This window comes from Hippoglossus hippoglossus, chromosome 10, assembly GCF_009819705.1.
Source record: "Hippoglossus hippoglossus isolate fHipHip1 chromosome 10, fHipHip1.pri, whole genome shotgun sequence".
Classification (NCBI taxonomy): Eukaryota; Metazoa; Chordata; class Actinopteri; order Pleuronectiformes; family Pleuronectidae; genus Hippoglossus; species Hippoglossus hippoglossus.
Window position 1 is genome coordinate 21,107,438 of NC_047160.1, and position 24,022 is coordinate 21,131,459.

Sequence of the window (24,022 nt, forward strand, 5' to 3'; positions counted from 1 at the left end):
TGGGTTCTTTCCTATTACTTCATCCTTCCACCAAGTTTCATGGTTACTAGCAGATAGAGAAACACAACTTAAATGCAACCTCCTTGGCAGAGGTAATACCATAATTAAATAAAATACCAAACTAGAGGACTGAAGATAACACACATCCAACTTAATATTTCAGAGATTAAAGGAAGTTGTTCCTTTCTAATGCTACATTCCTCATTGATACAAATGAACACAATACAATATGGAAAGACTTCAGGGCACAGCGGAGCAAGGTTGGCCTGCTTTCAGCGCTGGCACTCAGCGTTAAATTAGCTCTCACTGAGTAAAAACACACACGCACTGGCAGACACGGTCATTAGTCGCAAAGGAGGAATGCCTACCATCTGCGCTGACGTGATTGCAGAGACGAGGAATTCTCGGGGATCGAACCGACAAAGCGGATCGAGCGGCTCCTCCGTCAAATAAAAAGATTGTGTTTATCATGTAATTACATTTCCACTTCTGCCATGTTTATTGGCCTTACAAGTTTGAGCACATACATCTTTCACTGTCGAACGCTTTCAGAAAAAAGGTGCAATCATAGTATTAGGAGAAAAGCTAACGTGGTGTTGAGTTTGACAGTCATGGTTCTCGTTTCAATCACGCACTAAAGGAAAGTCATGTTTCGGTTTCCCTCCGTGTGGCATCGCAGCTTTAACCATCGGAACATGAAATGGAAATATTAGGAGCAGAATAGTCTTTGTATTTGTTGTCTTTATTAATCAGAGCGTTTCTCTTGGGGAAACTCTATAACAAATGTGCTTATTAGCAGCAATCTTTCCCGGACATGCAGCTTCAAGCAGGGTCTGACCTTTGTAATGGATACAGAGACCAAAGACTGCTTCTCTTCCAAAATACAGAATGTGTTCATGAGCTGTGGCGGTGCCGATCTGAAGCCTTCACGTCTTCTATCCAGATGAAAAGGACTGTCGAGTAATTAAGATGAATCTTTTTGCTGAATGTCAACACTTTCAAGTTCACTGACGCGCATCAGTGACGATCGTCGTTAGAAAAATCACTTGTTTAGAATCAGTGTGTGGCTGTAATTGATTCTGATAGGTGTTTAATGACAAATATGAAAAGTCCTCCATGGTTTGCAATGTGTTCGTGATTTAAAGTGAAAGAATAATGAGTCAAGTTTGGGTCTGTCTCTGTGTTTGTAGTCGAGAAAAGAAGGATCTCAGCGTCTTTTGATCTGTTGAGTAACTTGTGTAAACCTTTGTAAAGACAGATGTTTTTATATCGTGTAATCAATGTAACTAAGTCCTGGAATAGAATCAAACGGAGGGATGTCGATGAATTGACTCGTCTGAAGACAGAATGAACACTGGATCAAGCAGCTTGAGTTCTTGCCGGTTTTGAAAGGGACTGGTTGCTGCACAAGAGGAGCTGTCAGCTTTAATCCCGGTTTCACTTCTGTTTCAACCTTTATTTCACGCTCACTTTTTTCGCTTTACTTGCCAAAGCTAAACCTGCCCCCCTGACAATAACACAGTGTTTAAATTGAATGGTAAAATGCATTTATAAAAGCGCTTCTCTAGTCGTAACAACCACTTACAGCACTTCACACCAAGCCATGCTCACCCATTCACACACACACATTTATACAGCGCTTCTAAATGCAGCACTTTTTCTGTCACACATCAGTCATACAGTTATGAAGCAGCCGTTAGGGTTTATATGGGGGCCCTGGCCTAAGGACACTTCAGCATATGCACTGGAGGAGCTGGGAATTGAACCATGTTGGTCAGTGGACGACTTGCCCCACCTCCTCAGCCACGGCGGCCTATACGATTAGTTTAGCTCATAACTTTACTTTTCTAAGAGTAACCATAGGCTTCACAAAATGTTGTTTGTTTATGTTGATGTGAAGAAATTCTACATGATTGATGTTTCTCGTCTTATGTCTGTTACTGAATCAACGCATTGCATCGTGGTTAATGTGTCAGAACAGGTCCATTTAAACACCTTTCTAGTCTTTTCTCAAACCGTCTCCCTGCTGTGCGTCCTCTGTAAATGAGGCAAACTCTTGCCTCTGTATAAAAGAGGCTTCTCATTACCAGCCTGTTTATATGACTCTCAAACAAAACTATAACTTTCTGTTACAATCAACATGCAGAGAAAGAAGGCAGGTTAATGCAAACATGTAAAACCATTATTTTGGCCACAAAACTGCCTCCTGGAAGCACATGAGCTCTACAGAGCAGCCAAAAAGTTCACTTCAGAAATTGACTGGCAATATCCCAACCAAATGACCTGCTCCTCTAATCTGCAGGCGGTGGCAACTAAAGTCACCAGAGCATGCTAATTTCCTTTTTAAATTTTTCACCATGGCATAACTGGAGTTTATCTTCATTTCAGGCCAGAGCCAAAATGACTGGGCGGATATTAAAGAGGGAGAAAAGATGACCTTCAGCAGAGGTCAAGTTGGACCCGAAGCCCGACTGTGACAACGATTTATAACAGGAAGTATACAGGCTTAAATTCAAAGAGCCAGCGTGCGACTTTGAGACATGAGAGTTAAAACATATTAATGATCACCTTTACGAAACAACTTTTCCTTTCTGTTCATTTCATTGAGGGCATTTGCTGTTTGAAATTCAGCTCCTTGGATCCACTGAGGTGACATGAGTTTACACACATCAGTTTTAAAGTCAGGGATTAGAAATGGATGTTTTGCATTGCATTTATATTAGATCTAAATTAAGTTTACTTTAAATCTTTAACAGTTAACAGGTTAAATTGCAACTCCTAATTTGCCTTAGCAATAAATAATTGCAATATTAGAAAACAAAAGTAGAGATTATGCAATTTCAGAAACAGAACATCAACTTCATTTTGAATAAAAACTACACTCTGTGATTTTCAGCCTGATTTGCTTCATCAAGGACCCAGATAATCCTCCCAGCAGTTCCCCGGTCGGGGACTCCATCCTCACTTTGAGAAACGCTGTGTCTATCTAACAGCCTCCGTGGTCTGGAAACAACAAATGGCCAAATTGAGTCAGTCAGTCAGACATTTGTTCCATCAATAATTAATGCCTCCCTGCTTCCCTCCCTCTGATCCGTTCAATTTATTTTCTATCACTTCTTTTTTCTGTTTTTTTACCCGCTAACATCACATCAGTGTTCCTGCGCTTTTCTGTCTCTCCTCACTCTCTGATGACTTTCACACCTTTGCGCCCCACATCTCTTTCTTCTTGGCTCACTTTCTGCAGCACATTGTACGTTCTCCTCTGCCTCCTTGTTTGTATTTGTGTTGCATTCATCCATTTATCTGCCCTCTTTTCTCTATTTTCTTTATCTTCATGCTTTATTATCTTAAATCCTCCAAAATCTCTTTATCTTTGCATTGTTTTGCTCCCTCCATTCCTGTCTCTTCCTCTTTATTGCCTGCTTCTTCCCTCCATCCCTCTCCTCAGGTCCAACGGCAGATAAATAAATGATGACCAGGAAACTGGCTGTTTTTACAACAGCGATACCACGCTCTTTCCTCTCTTCCCCTCCGCTCAAATCCCTCGTTCTGCCCTTTTCCATTTTGTGAACTCCCTCCACCCCCCGAAAATCTCGTGTCTTGTCTCTTCTGGCAAAAAAAAAGGGATGGGATTGTAACCACAGTCCTTTTGGGTCTAAATAAATCATAGCCCAGCACTGCCTTGCTTTTACAACACTGATCCTCCACTTTCATCCTGGCAGCCATGAAAGAGTGAGCGGAGCGGAGAGGAAGCGAGAGAAAGAGACTATCTAAGGACATATGAGTAAAGGGAGCAGATATCAAAGGAAATGGTGAATGTAAAAGTGTCTTTAGTCATTTCCATCTTTCTCCCTAAACCTCTTCAGGAAGCAAAACTCTTCAGTCAAACCGAGACACGGAGATTAACAGCGGTTCAAATCACTTCATCCTGAACGTCACGGAATCTATTCATTTCTTCGAATATAGAAAATAAATGAATCAATAAGAAAACTCTCAGGTATTTTATTTAGATGTTAGTGGTATAAATTTTATTTTATCTGTTGCTCAGTGATATGAGGCGTTGAAAGTGCTCCATATATCTCAGAGGTGCTGCAGAACATTTTATCTTTAAAATGATGGGCGGAAATGCTTCATTTTGATTTCTATTGACCTGAACCTTTTATAATAAATTCCAGTGCTATAATTTTACTTTTAATTTAAAATCTCTTACCTTATCTCAGACTAATGTTATTACAACCCCTTAGTTGCACCCCAAACTATGCAGTAAGTTAAACTAAATAACAGGACATAGTTGTAATTTCTTGAATATTTGTACAAAATCGAGCCCGAATCTGATCTAGAATACGAGTGTGGACAGAATGAACATTAGCAGCAACATAGATTACAACAGGAAAACTGTTCGGTAAATATTACAGCCATTACGATAAGAGAAGATGTTTCCTTGTTACACGATGGGGATTTTTTTTACTGAAATCAAAGCTGTCACCTGAATACAGCTGCATACATTGCACTGTGCTGGGCGTGTCGCCACTTCCATCCTACTTAGCGCGTGATACAAGGATTGAGTTAGTCCTCATGCACAACCTATACACTCCTGTTAATAGGTGTATGTGTGTGAAATGCGCTAAAATGCTGATTGTAAAATGTTGTTCTGCTGTCGCCAAACGACAAAGTAAACCTGCGGCGTCAAGTTATTTGCTTGTTTGAGTTAAAAAAATACCTAAATCACAACTCTTTTGTCTTTTGTGCAATAACTTAACAATGCTTGTCCAACAATCAACACATGATGAGGTCTTTCGCCACATTGACACATCCACAACATTTTTCATTTTGTGATTAGTGAAACATTTTGTAAATTGTCTCTTAAAATGTCTGTTAATTATAATATGTTGTCTAATTTAATAATAATTAAATGAACACCCCATCACTGCATTTTTTTTTTTATTTCCCGGAACAATTACGAAAAGATAAATAAAACGAACAAACTAAAATCCATTTAGCATTTTCAAAATCAGCCCAACGCTCCAATTTGCAGCTTGGCCTCGTCAACACTGCTGCTGTGGAACATATTAAGCAGCTCAGATAAAACCTAGGCCACCAAGAAACAGCGGCTAATTAAAAATGACTAGATTAATTAATGTGGAGATTCGTTAGTGGCTTTCAATTAGCATGACTCACACAAATGGCTGAAGCACACACACACACACACAAACACAGAGACACACACACCATCCATTTGTCAGCCAGTCTTGGGCAATACACTTAGACAGCGGGACTGCAGATGCACAACCACACGTACTCAAACATGTGCGCAGACGTACATCGCCTCAAAAGGTCCATCGTTCATCGACTGGTCGTTTTAATGGGTGGGGAAGTGAGAAATGACTTGAACACACAAATCGACCAATAGATGCATAGATTGACACTCAAATATAGGAAAACATGTAATGAGATACATACATGTGCAGCCATAACGGAAAACACACGCAGGCGCCATCATGGACCGTATTAACCTTCAAGCCCATTGCCTGACCTCTGTCACAACTGCATGTTTAATCCCAGTGGTTAACCTATCACTGAAGATTTAACTAACAAGCATTGCCGTTAGGATTTTTGTTCTGGAATCAATTTATGCTATTGATCGATTGATGGATGAATTCTAACCTAGTGAAGAACTAACTGGTTGATACTTGTGAAAAATGTTCTTACTATAAAAGCATGAAACACAAACCGGTCCTCAAAATGAAGCACAACCCCGCACACACTCCCACATATACATTCATGTGTCACTGTGTGTGTGTGTGTGTGTGTGCCCAGATGTGCGCACACACAAACAAACCTACCTGATGGTGCAGTCACATGAACTCCAATCACTGCTACCTCTGTCAACCCATTTTGTACCTCAGTCACGAAATGAACCCCCAGAACTGGACAGATGGGTCTGCGTCTGTGTTTGTGTGTCTGTGTGTCTGTGCATGTGTGTGTGCGTGTGTGTGTACATCTGTGTGTGTGTTTTAAGATGCCAGAAATGAAGATCAGTCCAGCGGCAGAATTGCCTACTGTCATTCATGCCCTTTGCACACGCGCACCAACACTTTGCACACAAACACACCGGCAGACACACACACACAAGCACACAAGCACACACCTGCCTTTATTAAAACGTCACATTCGCTGAATATACTGTGTGCTGTCATGCTGTCTGCTGAATGGGAATGGCTGCGCATTTACAGTGAATTGTAAATCTCGCTGAGCAGTCAGCTGTCAGAGTCTTATGAATTGCTAATATGTTGTATCTCACGCTGCTGATCCCCCCCCCCCCTCTATCTGCCCCCGATCACTTTCATTGTGCGCTGAGCGAAAATTGAAGCTGGCAAATCAAAGAAAAAAAAAAACATTGCTATGAGGAAATAAAACCTTGAAAGGGAGACCTGACAGGTTGAATGATGGATGGAGAAATAAACTTTTTTTTTTGCAGCATTTCAAGCAGAAAATAAAATTTTGCAGCAGAAAAATATCGATACCTTGTTGATGCACGACATTTGAGATTAGCAGTAAGATTTGTTCGGGCTGTGATCCACAGTGTAAGCTGCCATGTGGGCTATTGAATGTTTTCCACTGATCTCTTTAATCATTCATGTGAACACATCAGACAGCACAAGGCTGCACCGACAACACTTACAGCAGGAGTTTCATCAAGATGGGCCTGATTCTGTTGGGAGTCAATGGTTTCAGTGAGTGGGATGCAGGTTTTGCCACATGAGCACATGAACCTTAGAGCGTTATCATAGATTATGCAGCTCTGGTTTGTAGCAGGTCCTGAGCACAAACCTTTACATATTTTGTTTTACAAAAAGGTTGTATACATATATCTATATATATATATTCTATGATCTTAACATTCTTTTGTTGCTGTATTTCCATATTATCTCGCTGAGTCTCTAAATCGTCTTTTTAATTTCATTTTTAATATCCTATGTTTTGTCATCATTTTGATTTGTTTGAAAAGTGCCACATATAGAAAGTCTGATGATTGATTTGAATGTGATCATGAGGGAGATTTTGTTTCCAGAATAAACCAGAGTTACATTATTTATTCAAGCTGCATAAATAATGAAAAGAGAATAGTTTTATTATATTCACAATGGTTTTTATAACCATAAAAGCCTATAACTTCTTCCTCCTGTTTAAATCTCTACAATGAATCTATATCATTAGCATCATGAGTCTGATCTTCTAGGTCTCACTGCCTGAACCTGAACCTCATAATGATGAAGCAGCATTGGAACAATGTAAAAATGGAGAGCGACACAGTGTTAAAGACGATCATGTTGACCTTCTTTTCTTCTGCCATCTTTTTCCTGTCCGTCTCTCCTCTCCTCTGCCGTTTCTTCATATCTCTTTGTCTGTCTTTGTGCTTCTCTCTCTCTCTCTTTTCTTTCCTCATTTGCTAAACAGCTTTACCCTCTAATAATCACATTCAGCAACAATACGACTAACCTTTCCACCCGTCAGCACCACACAGCAGAATACGAATAGGACTTGCCAACAACCCTTCAGACAAATGACCCAATGCTTGTGCCAAGCAGAGAAATACATTTTTCTCCACTTTCTTTCTGTCTTTCTGGCAATATACTGTGTTTTATCACGAAATAAATGATCTGATTGCTAAGTTGTTGCAATGAGTTGAGGGTAAGATGCCCAACGCACATTGAAGCAGAGCATCTGCCTCTGTGCAAGAACAAATGCCACTGCCACACACACACACACGCACGCACACACACACACACGTACAGACATCCGTGCACAATGATGCAGATGCAGAGACGGTAGAAGCTTCTCCCAGAACAACCCAGCACTGCACCGTTGCCAGTCACACCTCTGGAGCATAGTGACAAATGAGCAGCTCTAAAAATTTGGACAGATCAGACACACAAACTTCCACAGACAGACACACACACACACTGAGCTACACACTTATACACAACATTACACACACACAGCTGGAAGCAAACACGCTATATATCATTAACGTGTTCCTATATGCAGAGGAAGTCACCAACATGCATTAACACATGGTGCAGGGAAAACGCAAACCACAGCAGGTGGCAGATGCAGTTTATTCCACACTCCCTTTGCTTGTGTGTGTCTGTGTGTGTGTATGTGTCTGTGCATGCGTGTGTGTCTGTGTGTGGGTACTTTCAGAATATTGTAAGTCAAGGACGATACATGCGCTGCTGAATGAACAGGTTATCTACACTTTCTTTTATCCAACGCACACATGTACTTAAACATGCACTTGAGCTCACACACACACACACGTACATGACACAAAGATAATTCACACCGGAACATTAAAATAAACTTAATCCTCTCACAATAAGCATTGTCAAGTTGAAGCTTTTCTCATATTCAAGAGAAACAGCAGATTTGTATCAAGAGAAAGATAAAAAAGATGAGATAGAAAAGTAGATGAAGGGTAAAGAACGAGGGATGACATGCAACTAACGGAGACGAAGAGAGCAGAGGAGAGGGAAGATGTGAATCTTTACATGAAAGGAAAAAGCAGCGTAAAGAGATAAGGAACAGAATGAGACAGAAAACAATGCTGATAGTGAGAGAACAGGACAGATCCCTGCTTCACAGACAGCTCATGAGACGGGGGAGAGAGGAGAAGAAGAGACTGATGAGAAGAAGAGGCAGAGGAGGAGGAGGAGGAGGAGAGAGATGGAGCAGTCAGAGTGAGAGGACCAGGGTTTTGTCTCTACTTACAGTATCTCCAGATCGCGCAGCGCCCGGAAAGCTCCATCTTCGATGCAGCTGATGTGGTTGCTGTCCAGTTGCCTGCACCATGCACACACACACACACACACACGCACACACACGCACACACACACACACACACACACACACACACACACACAAACACACACACACAGATGGGAGACAGAGATGGGAGAGTGTCAGGCGCAAGTCGGCAGGGTCCCGCTCAGCTGGGGGGGAGGGACTAGCCAAAGATGGGCTCCGTGAAAGAGTGTGTGCGTGTCTGTGGGGGTGTGTGTGTGAGGTGATACCTCAGTAGTGGGCTTAAGATAGCAGGTGGGAGATCCTGGCTTTAACTCTTTCCCACACACACACTCGCACACTGACAGGCACACAAACACCGCAGGGAAACCCAGTCCAGACGAGAGCCCACAAGTGAAGTGTCTCACCTCAGTGCTGATATGGCCAGCCCTGAGGAGAGGAGCTGAGGAAAAGGAGAGCGCGAGAGAGGAGACCGGTGCGCTGAAGTGGCCTGTCTGGCATCAGCCTATCACCTCCCTTCCTTGCCGTACGCCCAGCGCACACTGGCCACCGGGAGAGAGAGGGACGAGAGAGGTAGACTCACTGAAGGAGAGAGCGAGCAAGCCGTAGCTACTAAAGCCCACCCTGCTTGTCTGTTCTGTAAATATTAATTGCATTTTCTCCTCTCCCACTCCTCCTCTTCCATCCTCCTCCGCCTCCTCCTCCCCATGTCCTCTTTTATTCTTTTTTTTCTCTCTCTGTAGTGAAAGAGGGAGTAATTTCATTACATTAGGCCAGCCAATCCATTAAGGGCCTTTTACCGGCTCTGTCACTGAAACAATTTCATTAAAAGGAAAGCCTCCGTAAATCAACCTACAGTCACGACTATGCCGCTTTTTCCTGTTCTCCGTCCGTCCGTCCTTCCTTCCTCTCTCTCTCTCTCTCTCTCTCTCTCTCTCTCTCTCTCTCTCTCCACCCCCCCCCCCCCCCCCACCCCCCCCCCCCCCCACCCCCCCCCACCCCCCCTGGCTTGCTGGTTGCCTCGTTCACCGGACTCCCAGGTGCACCCTGTGCCCCTCCATCATCCACCAGCTTTGCGTTTACTTTAATTTGCCCAGGTCTAGGTATTCAAACCCCCGCCCCCTCGCCACCGTCAATCCCTCCATCCATCCATGAACCCAACAACCCTGAAACCTCCACTCTTCTCTCTCTTTCCCTCCCTGCCTCCCTTCTTCTTATCCATCCATCCCTCTGTCTCTCCTCCCCCTCTCTTCTTCTTCTGATGAATGTATTGCAGATGGAAAGACAAAAAGGGCAGACAAGTATCTTCTTCTAGTCTTTTTTTTCTTTAACTCAACGAAAAAGGATGAGCGGCATTTAGCCTGTTGAACACACAGAATCATAGAAACAGGTACACACACACACACACACACACACACACACACACACACACACACACACACACACACACACAGTTGCCATCTTCTCTCCAGACACTTCACCCTAATGTTCTCCTCCTTGTCCTCTTCCCCATCTCATTTCTCTTTCACTGGAGCCCTCCACCCCTAATCCCTTTTTTCTTTGACTTTCCCCCTCTCCTTTTCTTTTTTCTCCCCTTATTTACGAGCATCCATCTTCGCCATTGTTCATGTTTTCTTCCTCTCTCCATTCATAATCCATTTTTTTCTCTCCCACTAGGAGTCCAGTGTCTCCTCTCATCTGTGATTTCCCTTCACCTTTTGTCCTCTCACACTCCTGTCTATCCTTTGCTAATCCACTTTTTTGTCCCTGTTTTCTTTTATCAGCCTTTTAAATCTCCTTTTCTTCTCCTCCACATATAGCCAAGGTGTCAGCTTTGCACTCTGCAGCACCTGTTGGATCAGTCATGTCAGCTTTTTGACCCTGAGGAAGGCGCTTCCCAAAATGGGCTGTGTTTTCCTGTAGGGCAACAAAAATTGCATCTGGGCTTCAGGAGCAACATATCCTTTGGTTTGTTTTTATATGTGCATATAGGTGTGGGTGTGTGAGAGGAATATGATGGATAACTCCTCAGAGCGTGTGAAAAGTGTAGTTACTAGTACACCACGAGTGCACTGCAATATGAAGCTGCATTGTAAGCAGCCGCTGGTCAGAGAACAGCTCCAGAGCTGTGGCTTCAGACAAGATGATGTGGAAAAACATATTAGAAAAAGGTGGAAATGATTATCTTATTGGAGTTATTTGACCTCCTGAAACGTATTGACGATGACAGTTACATAGTGACAACACCCATGAAAAGCCACAATACTGTGATCGTGCTTGGCTGAATCATATGTTTAGATTTTTTTACATTTTCTCCTTGCTGGAGAAGTTCAGGTTCATGGAAAGCAGTCCCCTGCGAGGAGCGAAGCACATTTATCATGTATTTCTGCTTGATATTGACCAGATGGTGGTGGTTAACAATTGGCATGAGTTCAGTTTGGACTGAAGACAGTAAATATCAAACAACTCTGTGCCCACAGGCCAGGTTTGGCTCGCAACGTAATTATTTTCGGCTCTCCAAAGGATCCTGGAGACCGAGGAGTTGTTTTGATCTGCTTTGATGCAATGCAGTTATATTTTAGAGGTGACTGAGAGATAAGTTATTTACCGCCTTGCCATGCTGTGCTTGATTAGTTGAGCACAGTTTGTTCTGTAAAGATCACTGGGATCATCAGGGTGGACTTAACCACTCTGTTGTGTAACAGCGGAGAATAATAGTTTGATGGGTTTACACTCTTGTTAAAAGCAGAGTTCCGCATTTATGATTTTTCTTTTTCTTATTTGGCTACTTGTTGGAAGAAAGCTGTGAGAGTGAGCATCTGTTAAATGACTGAACTTAAATGTTGGTTATAACACCAGCATATGGCTTCGCCATATTTGTGTTTAATGTAATCAAAAGACTTGTTTTTGTTTTATGATGGCAAACTGGTTCACAGCCTGATCAGCCATATGGAGAAGAATGACACTGCCAGAGTTTACTGTAGTTATTAAAGCCACTTAATTATCAGTAATGTTCTTTCTGTAACACAGACTATGATGTATATGGATGAGGTTGTTCCATTACAAAGAACAAATATGTCTATTACAGCCCCTCATATTTACATCCAAAGTGGATAATTTGTATGTGTTAAACTAGAATGCTAGTGCAGGAAGTAGTGCAAGGTCAGAAAACAGGGTGCAGAGGTTGAGGTGGTGGAGGAGGATGTAGTTCATGAAGAAGATCGGTGGTTTGATCCCCCAGCTCCTCCAGTCTGTGGGCAGGATTCAAGACACTGACAGCTGTTTAGTCAGAGTGTGAATGATGAGTGATAGAAAAGGTGCTGGATACATAGAGGTGCTGTATGGATGTGTGTGAATGGGTGAATGTAACTTGTAGGTTAAAGTGCTTTGAATGGTTAAGAATGGAAAGTAACCATGTGTTTCAGTTATCTTAGCCGTGGTTTATCTGGTTTCCCTATTTTGTTGTTTAGGTGAGAACTTGTGCTGGATTAAAGGTTTTCCGAGTGGGTTTGTGAGTCTAATGTCTCACAATCTGTTCCACTCATGACTCCTTAAAGTGAGGCTGGGGGATTCCCACCAACTAACAAGGCTTTATCTGTACCAATTATCATCTGAACATCGTCTCGGGGTTGCCTGAGGTTGGGCGAGAGGAGAGTGCCCAGTCCGTCACAGGGCTGACATATAGAAACAAACAACCTACGCTCACATTCACATTTATAAGCAAGTTTTAGGACTGTGGGAGGAAGCTGGAAAACCAAGTCGACACAGGGGGAGAACGTGCAACTCTACACAGAAGGGCACCGGTCAGTTTGGCAGGTTTGAACCCAGAACCATCTTTGCTGTGAGGCAACAGTGCTAAAACTAACTCTACGCTTGTGTGCTGATCATTTTGAAGAACCTCCAGAAACCTCACACTTTGAAATGTTCTAAGAATTGAGAATATGCGACTCATCTTCCTTCCGCATCCAAAGTAACCGATTCCATCCTCTGTGATATGATTAGATTCCTCTGACAGCTTTGTTCACCAAGCACCATGATTAGCCGTGACATGATTGGTATGAATCAGGGATGAGGGTGTACTTTGTGTGTCTGTGTGTGTCTCAGTTGGCTTTATCTTTGTATGTGTTGAATTCACAGCCCTAGTGTGTACCTTCCTGTGTCCACATAACATTATTACAGGGGGGTAGAACAGGTGCCCCAAAATATAATTCCCTTCCACACAATTAGTGTGTTTAATCATGTCTATCATTAAGCCTATTGGCAGTTTGATTCAATACATCCATTTGCTCCAGATGGCACCAGAGGGGCGTGTCTATGCTAATGTGTTGATAGTCACCTTGCACTCAGAATCTCTGTTGGATTAAATTAGCGTATTAAAAATGTATGTCTACATTAATTTGGGCAACATAATAATATAGTATAGTCTTATTGGTCTCTTTTTTTGTTTGGACTATAATTATATTTTTTTAATGAACATTTGCACACATTTTAAAGGAAGTTGTGTAACTGCAATGTACCAGCATTCACTTTGACACGTTCAGGTCTATAAAGGGAAACAATCTCTCGTCTTCTGTTGTTCACACTCTGTGATAGAAACAGGTCAATAAAGATGAGTGAACCCAGGTCAGGGGGGTGAATTGACTGAAGACAAAAAGTCAATGATGGAAGAAATGAGAATGTGAATGAGTGAGAGGTGAAAGGATTGAAAGGAAAACTGTAGGGATGTGAATGATAGGAGGCAGAAAATTGAAGGAAACGACTAAGGAAGGAAGTCTGAGACACGGAGGAAGACACTGGGTAAAATGAGAATGTATAAGGAAATGAAAGATATAAAAAGAAAGGGTCAGTCGACTGGAGAGAGGAAAGCCAAGACACAAAAGAGAAGAAGACAAGAAGGAAGAAAAAAATAAAGGACCCAGAAAATATATTTCATGTGCATGGATGGAAAGAAAAAGTGAAAAGTAAAAGACTGAATGACAAAGGAGGAGTGAGCGATGTACCAAGGAGAGATGTGGTAAATATGTCAAAGTTATCATCTCTCTCTGCCATTAAAAATCATTAAATCTTATGAATATGTGTGAATCTAAACTCTGTCTCTATTTCTCCTGCTTGTCTTTCCATCTAAATTTAAAATTGTGACACTAACACACACAAGTGAGACGATTGATTCAGGTTTGCTTTGCTGTAGATTTATTTTCACCAGCTAATGCTGCTGATGAGGGATTAATGGAGGGTGGATGGACATCAGCCATGGCTTCCACTTCATGTGGCCTTATGCAGTAAATTAGTATTTGCACAATGAAAGGTTTTGAATTGCAAATGTTGAGTCCGGTTTTAGTGATGTTCAAGGGCACATGAAGCCATAATTATTAGTCCATACTTGTCGACTGTGCTCTGGACTGAGGTTGCTTCGTGCAGTCAAGGATACAAGTGGCTTTACTTCCAACTCTTTTTTTCTGCTAATTTGCTAAAGTGAATATAACCTTAAATTAACTTTAAGTGGATTTATGATTTTTGTAACTCTCTTGGCCACAAAGGACGTTGGAACATTTATCTGATCTTAAAGTTTAATTTAAATGAAAGTTAATCTATAAGACTCTAACTCACTGGTCTTGTGTTGGTTGTCTGTTCCAATATGTGACTCTGAGAAAATGTTACGTCAAAACTGAATTGCAAATCATATCACTGTGATGAAAATACAACAGCTGTCCACTTAAAGATGTTACAATTCAGACAAAGCTATTGACATTTCCTTCATCCAGTCTTGGCTGCTCACAACCTTTAATGAATTAGCCACATCCTGCAATTTAAAGAAGTGCGTGGGGGGGGGGTTGTGTCGGGCAAAGACAAATGGGAATCTGATTCAAGGAAGCTGGTGACGGTGTCTTCATTCCTCTTCCCTAATCTCCTGGCAAGACCCGGTATTCTTGGAGGGGGGAGATTTGACTGAATGACATTTGTGCACTACTGCTGTGGGTGTCACCTTGGTTTAAAGATCCGATGCTCTCAAACATATACTCTTCATCGTTTTTGTATATTTTATACACATGCATACTTGCTATATATATATATATATGACTATTGTCCACTGTTGGAATTGTGGTATACATAAGAAGAACTGAAGGCGAGCAGCTGCAATGACGAAGACACACGCCAATGCAGGTCAGAAACCGGTGTTTCTGTGTGTGGTGTGTGTATAAGTGTGCACACAGCCCGACACAATGTTCTCACCTCCCTCTAAGGCCCTGTTGTCATAATTCAAACAAACGGCCGCCCTGCACTGCATTGTGGGTAGAGAAGCGTGAAGCATGGAGGCGTTTTACGAGGGGGAAGAGAGAGGACAGGATGACAGGAGGGAGAAAGGTAAAGAAGTAAAGCCATGGGGTGGGTTCCTTTTCTGTTTCTTACAATAATGAACAGTGAGTGTGTGTTGCTGAATACATTACACATCACGTTCTCTGAACACATCGTCCAAACCACCTGCAGGTGCTGTGAGTGTGTCCACGCTGAGCATGGGTGGACCCGGCGGGAGAAATGAATTAAATTTTATCACAATAAAAAGTGGGTGAGAGAGCGAGAAGGCGGGCAGATGGAAAACAAGGTACAATATGAGGACGTGATGGCTGCACAAGATAAAAAGCGTGTGTCTGTGTGGGTACTGAGGTGTAATGTGAGGGCATATGAAACAGCTGTAGCTTATCTGATGTGTCCATGCTTCTCTGTAATCCAACTGCAGCCATATGCTTCACGGCATGAGTGGCTAACATATGCTGTGATTTAAGCGTGACCACGACTGTACACACATGCACTATCTGTGGTTGATCTCCGCTTCTCTGTCACTGCATTACAGTAGCTCACTACTCGACACTGTAGTATAATCTTTATATTAGGTTTAAAGAGTGGTCTGAAGAAAATCTCTTGATATTATGATGAATTATGTGTATTTGTATTAAATCATTTTCTTAAATGATTAAAGCTCGATGCATGTCTGGGTACATTTCCCAGGAGTTAAATGCTTTATATAGTGTTATCATTGACCGATGAAGATGACAAAGTCTTGACTTATTGACAAATCATCATATTTTTTGTCATAACCAGTTTCACCTTCAAACAATGCTTAGAAGTGAATGAAAGTGCACCTCACGTCCTAATGGGTTAAAACCAGTAACTGCTGGTTGAGGTTTAAAAAAATAAAGTCTCTGTCTTCAAGAGCTATGTGAACAGAATCATTTTAATTTATTTTATATTGGTTGCTAACTTCATTTTTATCTGAGATTTTTCATTCCGACATGAATATGTTCGTCATTATCACAGTGTGAAGTAATTGTGTGAATGTAATTTGTGTTGCAGATCAGCTTGAATGAAATCCCCCCCGAGGGATGAATGCAGCACTCACTGAATTACTGGTTTTTGTAGGTTGTTTTTTTTATTTTAAAACAGTGTTGAGTTAAAAGGAAAACTTGCACCAATAGCACAAGGGAGTAAATGTTAGTGAGGGCAGCAGTGTATCCTCAAAGCAAGTAGACTCTGGGTTTAATTAGGGTCCATAAGTCTGGAGTTTGCATGTTCTCCTCGTGTCTGTGTGGGTTTTCTCTGCAGGTTTGGTTAATTGGAGACGATGATAATTGACTGTAGGTGTTGTCTGTGTATATTGGCCCTGGGATACACTGGAGACCTGTCCGGGGTGAACCCTGCCTCTCACCCAATGTCAGCTGTGATTGACCCTGAAGCCATTAGCGGTATGGATTGATTGGTTAATGTTATTCAGGAATATTCATATGCTTTTGAAACGCACAGTATATGCTTTGCGATTTCAAAATAACTAAAGGGACGACTACTGCAGCAGCATTTTCTTAGAACTGCTGTTTTTTAGGTTTTGAGTTGGAGTGGTTAGTTGGTGGTTGTTCGTCACCGTTACAAAGTAATTCAAAAACTAATATGTGAGGCAGAGCAGAAAGTCCTGCAGATACAATAGATGAGCAATTCAAGGCCTTTAGACAGTTGGAATAATCAGAATACTAAGAAATCATTAAACCTAAGTTCAGTGCCGATTCCACCAACTTTTTTTCCTAATGGTGTGGGTGTTGGTGCAAAGGGTCAGTTTTGGATGGAGGATGGAGAGTTTTCTCATTGCTGTTTAGGAGATGAAGTACATTTGTATTTCTGTGTCAGGGTAAGTCGTGATTCGTCAATTCCTGTGTGCGGAGGACACCTGCCTCACGCTGTGTGCACACTAATCCGCCAGTTCTTCTGCATCTTGTTTTTCTGCGTCCTGAATTTTTTATGAGCTCAAGAGCAAAAGAAGAAAAGTTTCAGATGCCAACCACACCACAAATGCACAGGAGTGGTTAGTAAGTCGACTTTTCTGAATACGCCAGACACGACATAATAGAACAAGACAAGACACGACAAGATTCGATTTTAGAAAATTTGATCAGAAAAAAAATTGGATGGGATATAAGCATCCAGAATGTGACATCGATACAACCATGAAACACAAACCATGTTTAATACAGGAATTTTGGCACGGTGCTTTCTATCCATTCCAGGTCTACATTTTGCCCCTATCATCTGTGGTTTGACTGACAGGTTGAGTTTAGGGGGATGACAGGACCAGCAGTCAGCACAATGTATAGCGGAGCTCACACGTACACACACACAAACACCTACACACAGATGTATGGCATATACCTGTCTTCTTAGGTTAGTGGAGGACTACAGTAATCGTTTTTGCCAGGTTCTTGGCAGTTTCAGCAGAGCAGTCAATCTGAGAGCAGGGTCGAAAGCGTCCGTGAGTACGTCTGTGCATATGTGTGTGTGTGCGTGTGTGTGTGTGTGTGTGTGTGTGTGTGTGTGTGTGTGTGTGTGTGTGTGTGTGTGTGTGTGTGTGTGTGTGTGTGTGTGTGTGTGTGTGAAAGAAGTGCAATAAATGGCCGACGGTGCTGTGGTAGCCACTATGCAGCATGAAAGGGAACAACTGAGAGAGAGAGATAGAGACTCTCTGAGAAACATGGCGAGTGAGAGGGAGAGGGAAAGGGACAGAGATCGAGACTGACCGAGAGAGGTGAAGAGGCGGTGAGAGAGACAGGGGAGGAGGTGAGGGCGAGCAGGGGGGGAGACGAAGCGAGGGGCAGAGGGAGCTGAACGAGAAAGTCAATGCTGTGTCCACGAGGGACGGAATGTCTTGACGTTTTTTTTTTTTTAATCTGCGGTGTAATGGAGGGCTGAAGCCTTTTACTGCAGGAGTCACCTTGTCTAATGGAGGGATGGATGGATGGATTGAGAGGAGTGGAAAAAGAGGGAAAAGGGAGAGACAGAAGTTAAGTAAAGGGGCTGGTTGGTGGGGGATAGGAATGGAGGGATGTTGAAAAAGAGAAAAACTACATAAAGGAATAGAAGGAGAGAGAAAAGTGACCATGAGGGAAAGAGATGGAGAAAAACGGCTGAGAGACAAATGATGGGATAAGAGAAATACAAGAATAATGGATGAAGGGAAAGTCACTGTTTCAAAGGAAGGATACGAGATGAAGATGGGGGGAGTTTGAGGGGTTGGAGAGGGGTAAGGAGAACATGCAAGGAGGAAAAAAAACGGGATGAAAAAGTGAAGGAAAGTCGAACGGATGGGAGGAGAAACAAGAGAAAGATGAGGAGGACAGAAAAGAGGAGAAGGAGGAGGCATCGCAACACGTCAAAAAGAGGGAGGGAAAAAATGAATGCTCTTTAAATGCCTGATTCTCCCATGATTCACTTTGTATGTCAAAGCAATTTAGTGTGAAACATTTTAACGAGGGCAGGGACCACTTGATTAATGCGACTTTATAGCTTTGGCAAAAAGTGAAGAGTTGTGTTAAAACATCGAGTCTGGTGTTAAAAGGGAAAGAGGCGGGGTGCAGCACTGCAGAGTGGAGATGTGCAAACTCCAGGAACTTAACTTCACCCACTTAAAGTGAGTGTGCTCAGAGGGACAAGGACAGGAGACTCACACCAGGTTGTACTCAGGTGTCAATGTCTGTTTATGTATGAATTAAAGTGATGCTCAGGATGCTATTTTCTAACCGCACTTTTCTAAGTCCGACCGCACACGACAGGAATTCTGTTTTTTCTTTCCGAGCCTGACTTTTTACCAGATTACAGGCACATACAGTATTAAAAAAATGGAAGCCCAGTCAACCTGAACCCGATCCAAACCCAGAAGTCATTAAATTTGTGCATGTCCGGTCCCGATGGGCTTGAGTCAGGTTTCCACACTAGAAAAAAGCGTCCACACGCAGCAAACCTTCCCCGGATGAAACTCATTGATATCATCAACACTGAGTGAGTGAGTCTGGAGTCAGAGATGCGAGGTCGTTCATAGCGTTGAGTTTGGAGCTTTGTGAGCAGGGAGACTGGATTAGATGATCAGAGGCCAAACCTAACTCAAAGGTTTGGAACCCAGCCATACAAACACACAGAGAAGTGCTGGGCACAGGGTCCAGGCCCTTTCAGGTCCATTTAACCAAAGGGTAATAATCTCCTATGGACTTTGGCAGCCATATTGAACTTACATCACACTTGAGAGAGGAAACTATGGAGAAGAGTTTCTGATTACTCTGAGTTACTGATCTGGAGAAAGATGCATATCAATCAAATCACATACTGCCCAATGAAAACGCATCAGAACCTTTACACTTCAAGAACGTGAACGTTTTAAGGTGATGGCCGATTAAACTGAGGCTGAGAAAACAATGTCACAGGTTCATTTAGTAGCTGTTCCACAGTTTTTGATCACATCACATGATCTTCAAAGCTGTTGTCGTGTAATCAGACAGATTTTTCTCTCTTAAAAAACATACACAGCGGTTTAAAAACTCAAAGTTAAATGTCATTCTTTAGCCCGTGAAGAGCAGCAGAGAAAGTAAATTAGCACAACGACCATTTAGCATTGTCTTCTGGAGCTTTTGATCATATCTCAAGATCCTCAACAGCAAAGAAGAATGAAAATAAAAGTATGAAATACTACGAATGCAGCTGCATGGAATCAAATTGGATCCATCTGTGCATCAGTGATTGCAGTGAGGATTTATTTACTTCTCTGAGTTAAAATCCATTGTAGTGAACTCTTTACCTTATTGTATTCATTCAGTGCAGATGCAGTCTATTTTATTTGCATTTCAATGAAAACGCCACAAAGGGCAATCTAAATATAATATGAATACAATCTTCTTCTCACTCTCTGTCTCTCCTCTCATCTTCTTTCTTTATATCTCATTTAGCCAAATAATATAGTTTGTTTTTTTCTTCTGTCGTTCAGCAGCTCTGGTGCTTGTGGAGCATCCAGAGTGATTGGTTATTATCTTTTTGAATCTTGTACTTATTATGCTCCGCTCTGTTTTCCTGTCCCAGCCTCCCTCCCCCTCCTCTGTCATGTCAGTCATGAATGAAAGAACACAACAGAAAACTGTAATTTACGCAAAGTCGATTTCTTGAGCAAATCTGTTTTTGCTTTATCGTCCCGTACTGTAACAAACTTGAACTTAAAACTTGAATTTAATATTTTCCTTCCTATTCTACCTGAGCCCGTATGGAACTATCTCCATTGAGGACATGTTTACCCTGGGAGTCTGTCCAGAAGTTTCCTATGCAGCATCAGCCAGGATTGATCAGTCATTATCGATTGAGTGAACGTATTGATTAGGCAGCCTATTGATTGGACTATTGGTGATTAGGACATCATGAATAAATGACAGGTGGGTATTGAACGCTTGATGCCGGGATAAAACCTCTCTGGACAGGAAGAGAAGAGGAGGAAAAAAAGGAGGAAAGTGGGAATATTGGAGAAAGTGGGAATACAAATTTAAGATGAAGAAGAAAAGAGGAAACAGGAGGAAACAGGGAGAGGTGATGACAAGCAGGATGCAATAAAGGATGAGGAGATTCAGATGGAAAAACAACAGAGAAACTATGAGGAACTTAAAAATGTGTCAAGTCATTTTGATATGAAGAATTAAGCATGTAGCAAATTATTTAGAGCTAGATAATTGGTCTGGCTTCCAGGAAACCTCATTTTGCAGACATAGGTGGTGTGAAAAGAAACTTTAGGATCTCAATGACAATGTTAATTAAGTTATTTGAGTTTGAACAATATTTGTCTGTAAAATTAAATTAAAAAGGCTTTTTACAGCCTCAATACCACAGAAAACAGAGAAATACTTGGATAAGTGTAAGTGGGTTGAAAAGGGAAGATGGAAGTTTCAAATAGAAAAAGGGAGTAATTGTTCTTACAGGTTCTTGACATTGGTGATTCCTCTGAAAGCTTTCCTGGGAACTGCCTGAACCTGGTTCTCGCTGAGGTCTCTGGAGAGAGAGAGAGCAAACGACACAAGACATTAGTTGAGGTATTCCAAGCACTCAAAGATGTACAGAGGCAGACGATAAACAAAACCACAAACATGTCATCTATGCCACACACACTCACACACACAAGATAGACAATTACAGAACAAAGGCAGAGAGGGAGAAATAGATTGAGTCAGGGAGAGAGAGAGAGAGAAAGGATGACATGACATTTATGATCAGTGGAACAATTTCAAAGACACAGGGAAATATCAGAGCTTGTGTGTGTGTGTGTGTGTGTGTGTGTGTGTGTGTGTGTGTGTGTGTGTGTGTGTGTGTGTGTGTGTGTGTGTGTGTGTGTGTGTGTGTGTGTGTGTGTGTGTGTGTGCGTCTACATGTGCATATGTCTTTCTCATTTGAATGCGTGTGTTTCACATGTTTTTAATGTAGAAGGTTTTCTTTTTTCACTTTTGCCCTTCGACTGTGCAATATTGCACTGGTGAAAAAGTGAAGCAATCTCATACATTCTGAAACACACACACACACACACACACACACACACACACACACACACACACACACACACACACACAGTTCAGTACCACCATCAAAAACAGTCAACCACAGTGACTCTTTTCCTCGTTCTCTTAGTCCACACACTCCTGGACAGGGCAGCATATGCAACGGTCTCTTTTCTCTCCCTCTGTAATGAATACCTATATGAGCCAAATGATTTCTGACATGACACAAAGGCCTGCCCTTAACTCTATTAGTGTTGTTTGTTGGGGAGAAGCCTTGGCAGCCAAACAAGGCTCAGAGAGCACAATGTAATTAGAGAGAGAAAGAGAGGTATGAAATATCAGACAAGCTAATCACCCTATACTCCTGCCAGTCACACACACACACACACACACACACACACACACACACACACACACACACACACACACACACACACACACACACGCTTCATAGTGGAGGCCCATCTAAAGAATCACAACAGATCAGCACAAAAGAGCAACAGACCTCTGCCTGGACTTTTCTGTTTGACCTTGACACACACACACAAACAATATGGAAATCCGCCAGCTTCTCTGCAGAGAGTATAATTATGTTCCAACATTATTCTTAACAATTTCCTGTCACAGATTGAAAAAATGCAGCAAACACACACACACACACACACACACACACACACACACACACACACACACACACACACACACACACACACACACACACAGCGCCTTGGAATAAACATACTCGTGTTCTCACATTGATACGTGCTGTATATGCTCACACTGTCTAATTTACACTCAGGCACACATTCAAGTACACAGGAGGAAAATTGGTTGCGCATTATTCCAGAGCCAATCAACGTTTATTAGTGCAGTGAATGTTAATTGCAGAGTCGTGCTCGGAAAACAGAAAACTAATTTCCTCAAACTAACAACGTTTCAGCGTTTTTGGATGTTTCCCTTTGAGCCCCGTGTTTTCTGGCTCGTTCCTTTTGTTTGACAAGAGATGAGAGTTCTCGTTTTTTTTTTTTTCTTCTCCCCAGGCCTTGATGGGAAAAGTATGTGCCTGGCATTGTATACTCTTTAGGCAAAGAAAATATGTGCTTTTATGTGCAATTTTGCTTAGTGCTTGTGGTAACGAAGGAGTTAGAAAAAAAAGGGGCAAACATTTGACGGACAGGAATGGTATTATGATATTTTAATGTGCAGCACAGCCGGAAAATATTCCTCATGTTTACACTTCTTGTTTTGAAGGTTTTGACACTTTCTGGGTTGAGATGGGGGTTTTTCTTCCTCTTTTTTTCAGTCTTTGTTGCTCCCATGCTGACGTTGATAGAGTAAATAGGAAACAGATATAAAGTAAAGCTGTTATCACTCTCGCTTTCTATCCTGCGTTCACTTTCTCCACCGTTCTCTATGATCTATCATTCTCTCCGTCGATCTGCCCAACTAACTAAGTATATCCGTAGATCTATCTTGTTTAAATCTATAATCTGCATTTATTTTATAACACTCTGCCCTCGTCGGACTGCTGACAAACATGAATGACTGCAAAAAACAAGAAAGAGACCAAAAGAAAAAGGACAAGATAAAACAAAACAAAAAATGCATTAAAAAGTCATATTTCAGAGGACTTCCATGGATAATAAATCTTTTATTGTTTTGTTTACCAACCATGATATTTGCTATTTCTTCTAACAGTCAAATAAAATCCATTATGAGACTGTGTGTCTATCTCTCCGACTTTATGACTCCAGCTGAGTGACGGACATCAGTTCCGGGAGCCACGCGGTTCAGGCTGCCAAAATAAAACTTGTTTGTCAAGGCTTTGAATGAAATTTTCATTATACAAGTGTTTTGTGGTTGTCCATTTGTGCAATTGGTTTGAGGGTTATGGAAATGTGTTATTTTTTTTTTATGTTCGAGCAGCGTTCAGTGTCCTCACTTCTTGGGTTACATTTTGGGACTAATGAAATGAGTTTATTGTTATATTAAGTGTGTATCAGCCTGATAAAGGTGTTGATTAGTAACACCTGCACATGGGCATATTTTGTGTACAGATGCAAAGGTCAAAACAGCTTGAAACAGCGATAGGAACATCCCGTGTTCATTAAGTGATGATTTAGATTTGAGGTAAAGTATAAGACTGGTAGGAAACGTGGTCACAGAGAAAATGAAAATGTGTAAAAAATAATTATTTGTCTTAAAAAGCTACAACACCATAGTTGACCCAAGTGTTTTTTCACAGTGACGTCCCCCTTTGATTTATGAACTGAGGTTTTGAGTCCTCAAGTTTGGCATTTTGTCAAGCGCCATCTTGGTTTTTTGAACCATAAGAGGAGGAGCAAGGGGTGGAGCCCAATGCATACAGTACCTTACCATCTACT

General features: G+C 41.8%; 1 protein-coding gene across 3 annotated transcripts in view; it reads right to left on the reverse strand.

Moving 5' to 3' along the window:
* slit3 (slit homolog 3 (Drosophila)) overlaps positions 1–24,022 on the reverse strand; it is a 232,874-nt gene that overhangs the window by 81,242 nt on the left and 127,610 nt on the right. For 2 of the 3 annotated variants that reach the window (XM_034597271.1, XM_034597270.1), the window contains exons 5-6: positions 21,067–21,138; positions 8,773–8,844 (exon numbers count right to left, since the gene is read on the reverse strand). Coding sequence is in view for 1 of the 3 variants with exons in the window: in XM_034597270.1 (XP_034453161.1) it covers positions 8,773–8,844; positions 21,067–21,138 (144 nt within the window). In the remaining 2 variants the exon portion in view is untranslated. Of the gene's footprint in view, positions 1–8,772; positions 8,845–9,212; positions 9,720–21,066; positions 21,139–24,022 lie in introns of those variants that run through there. The other variant, XM_034597272.1, reaches the window with a different exon arrangement.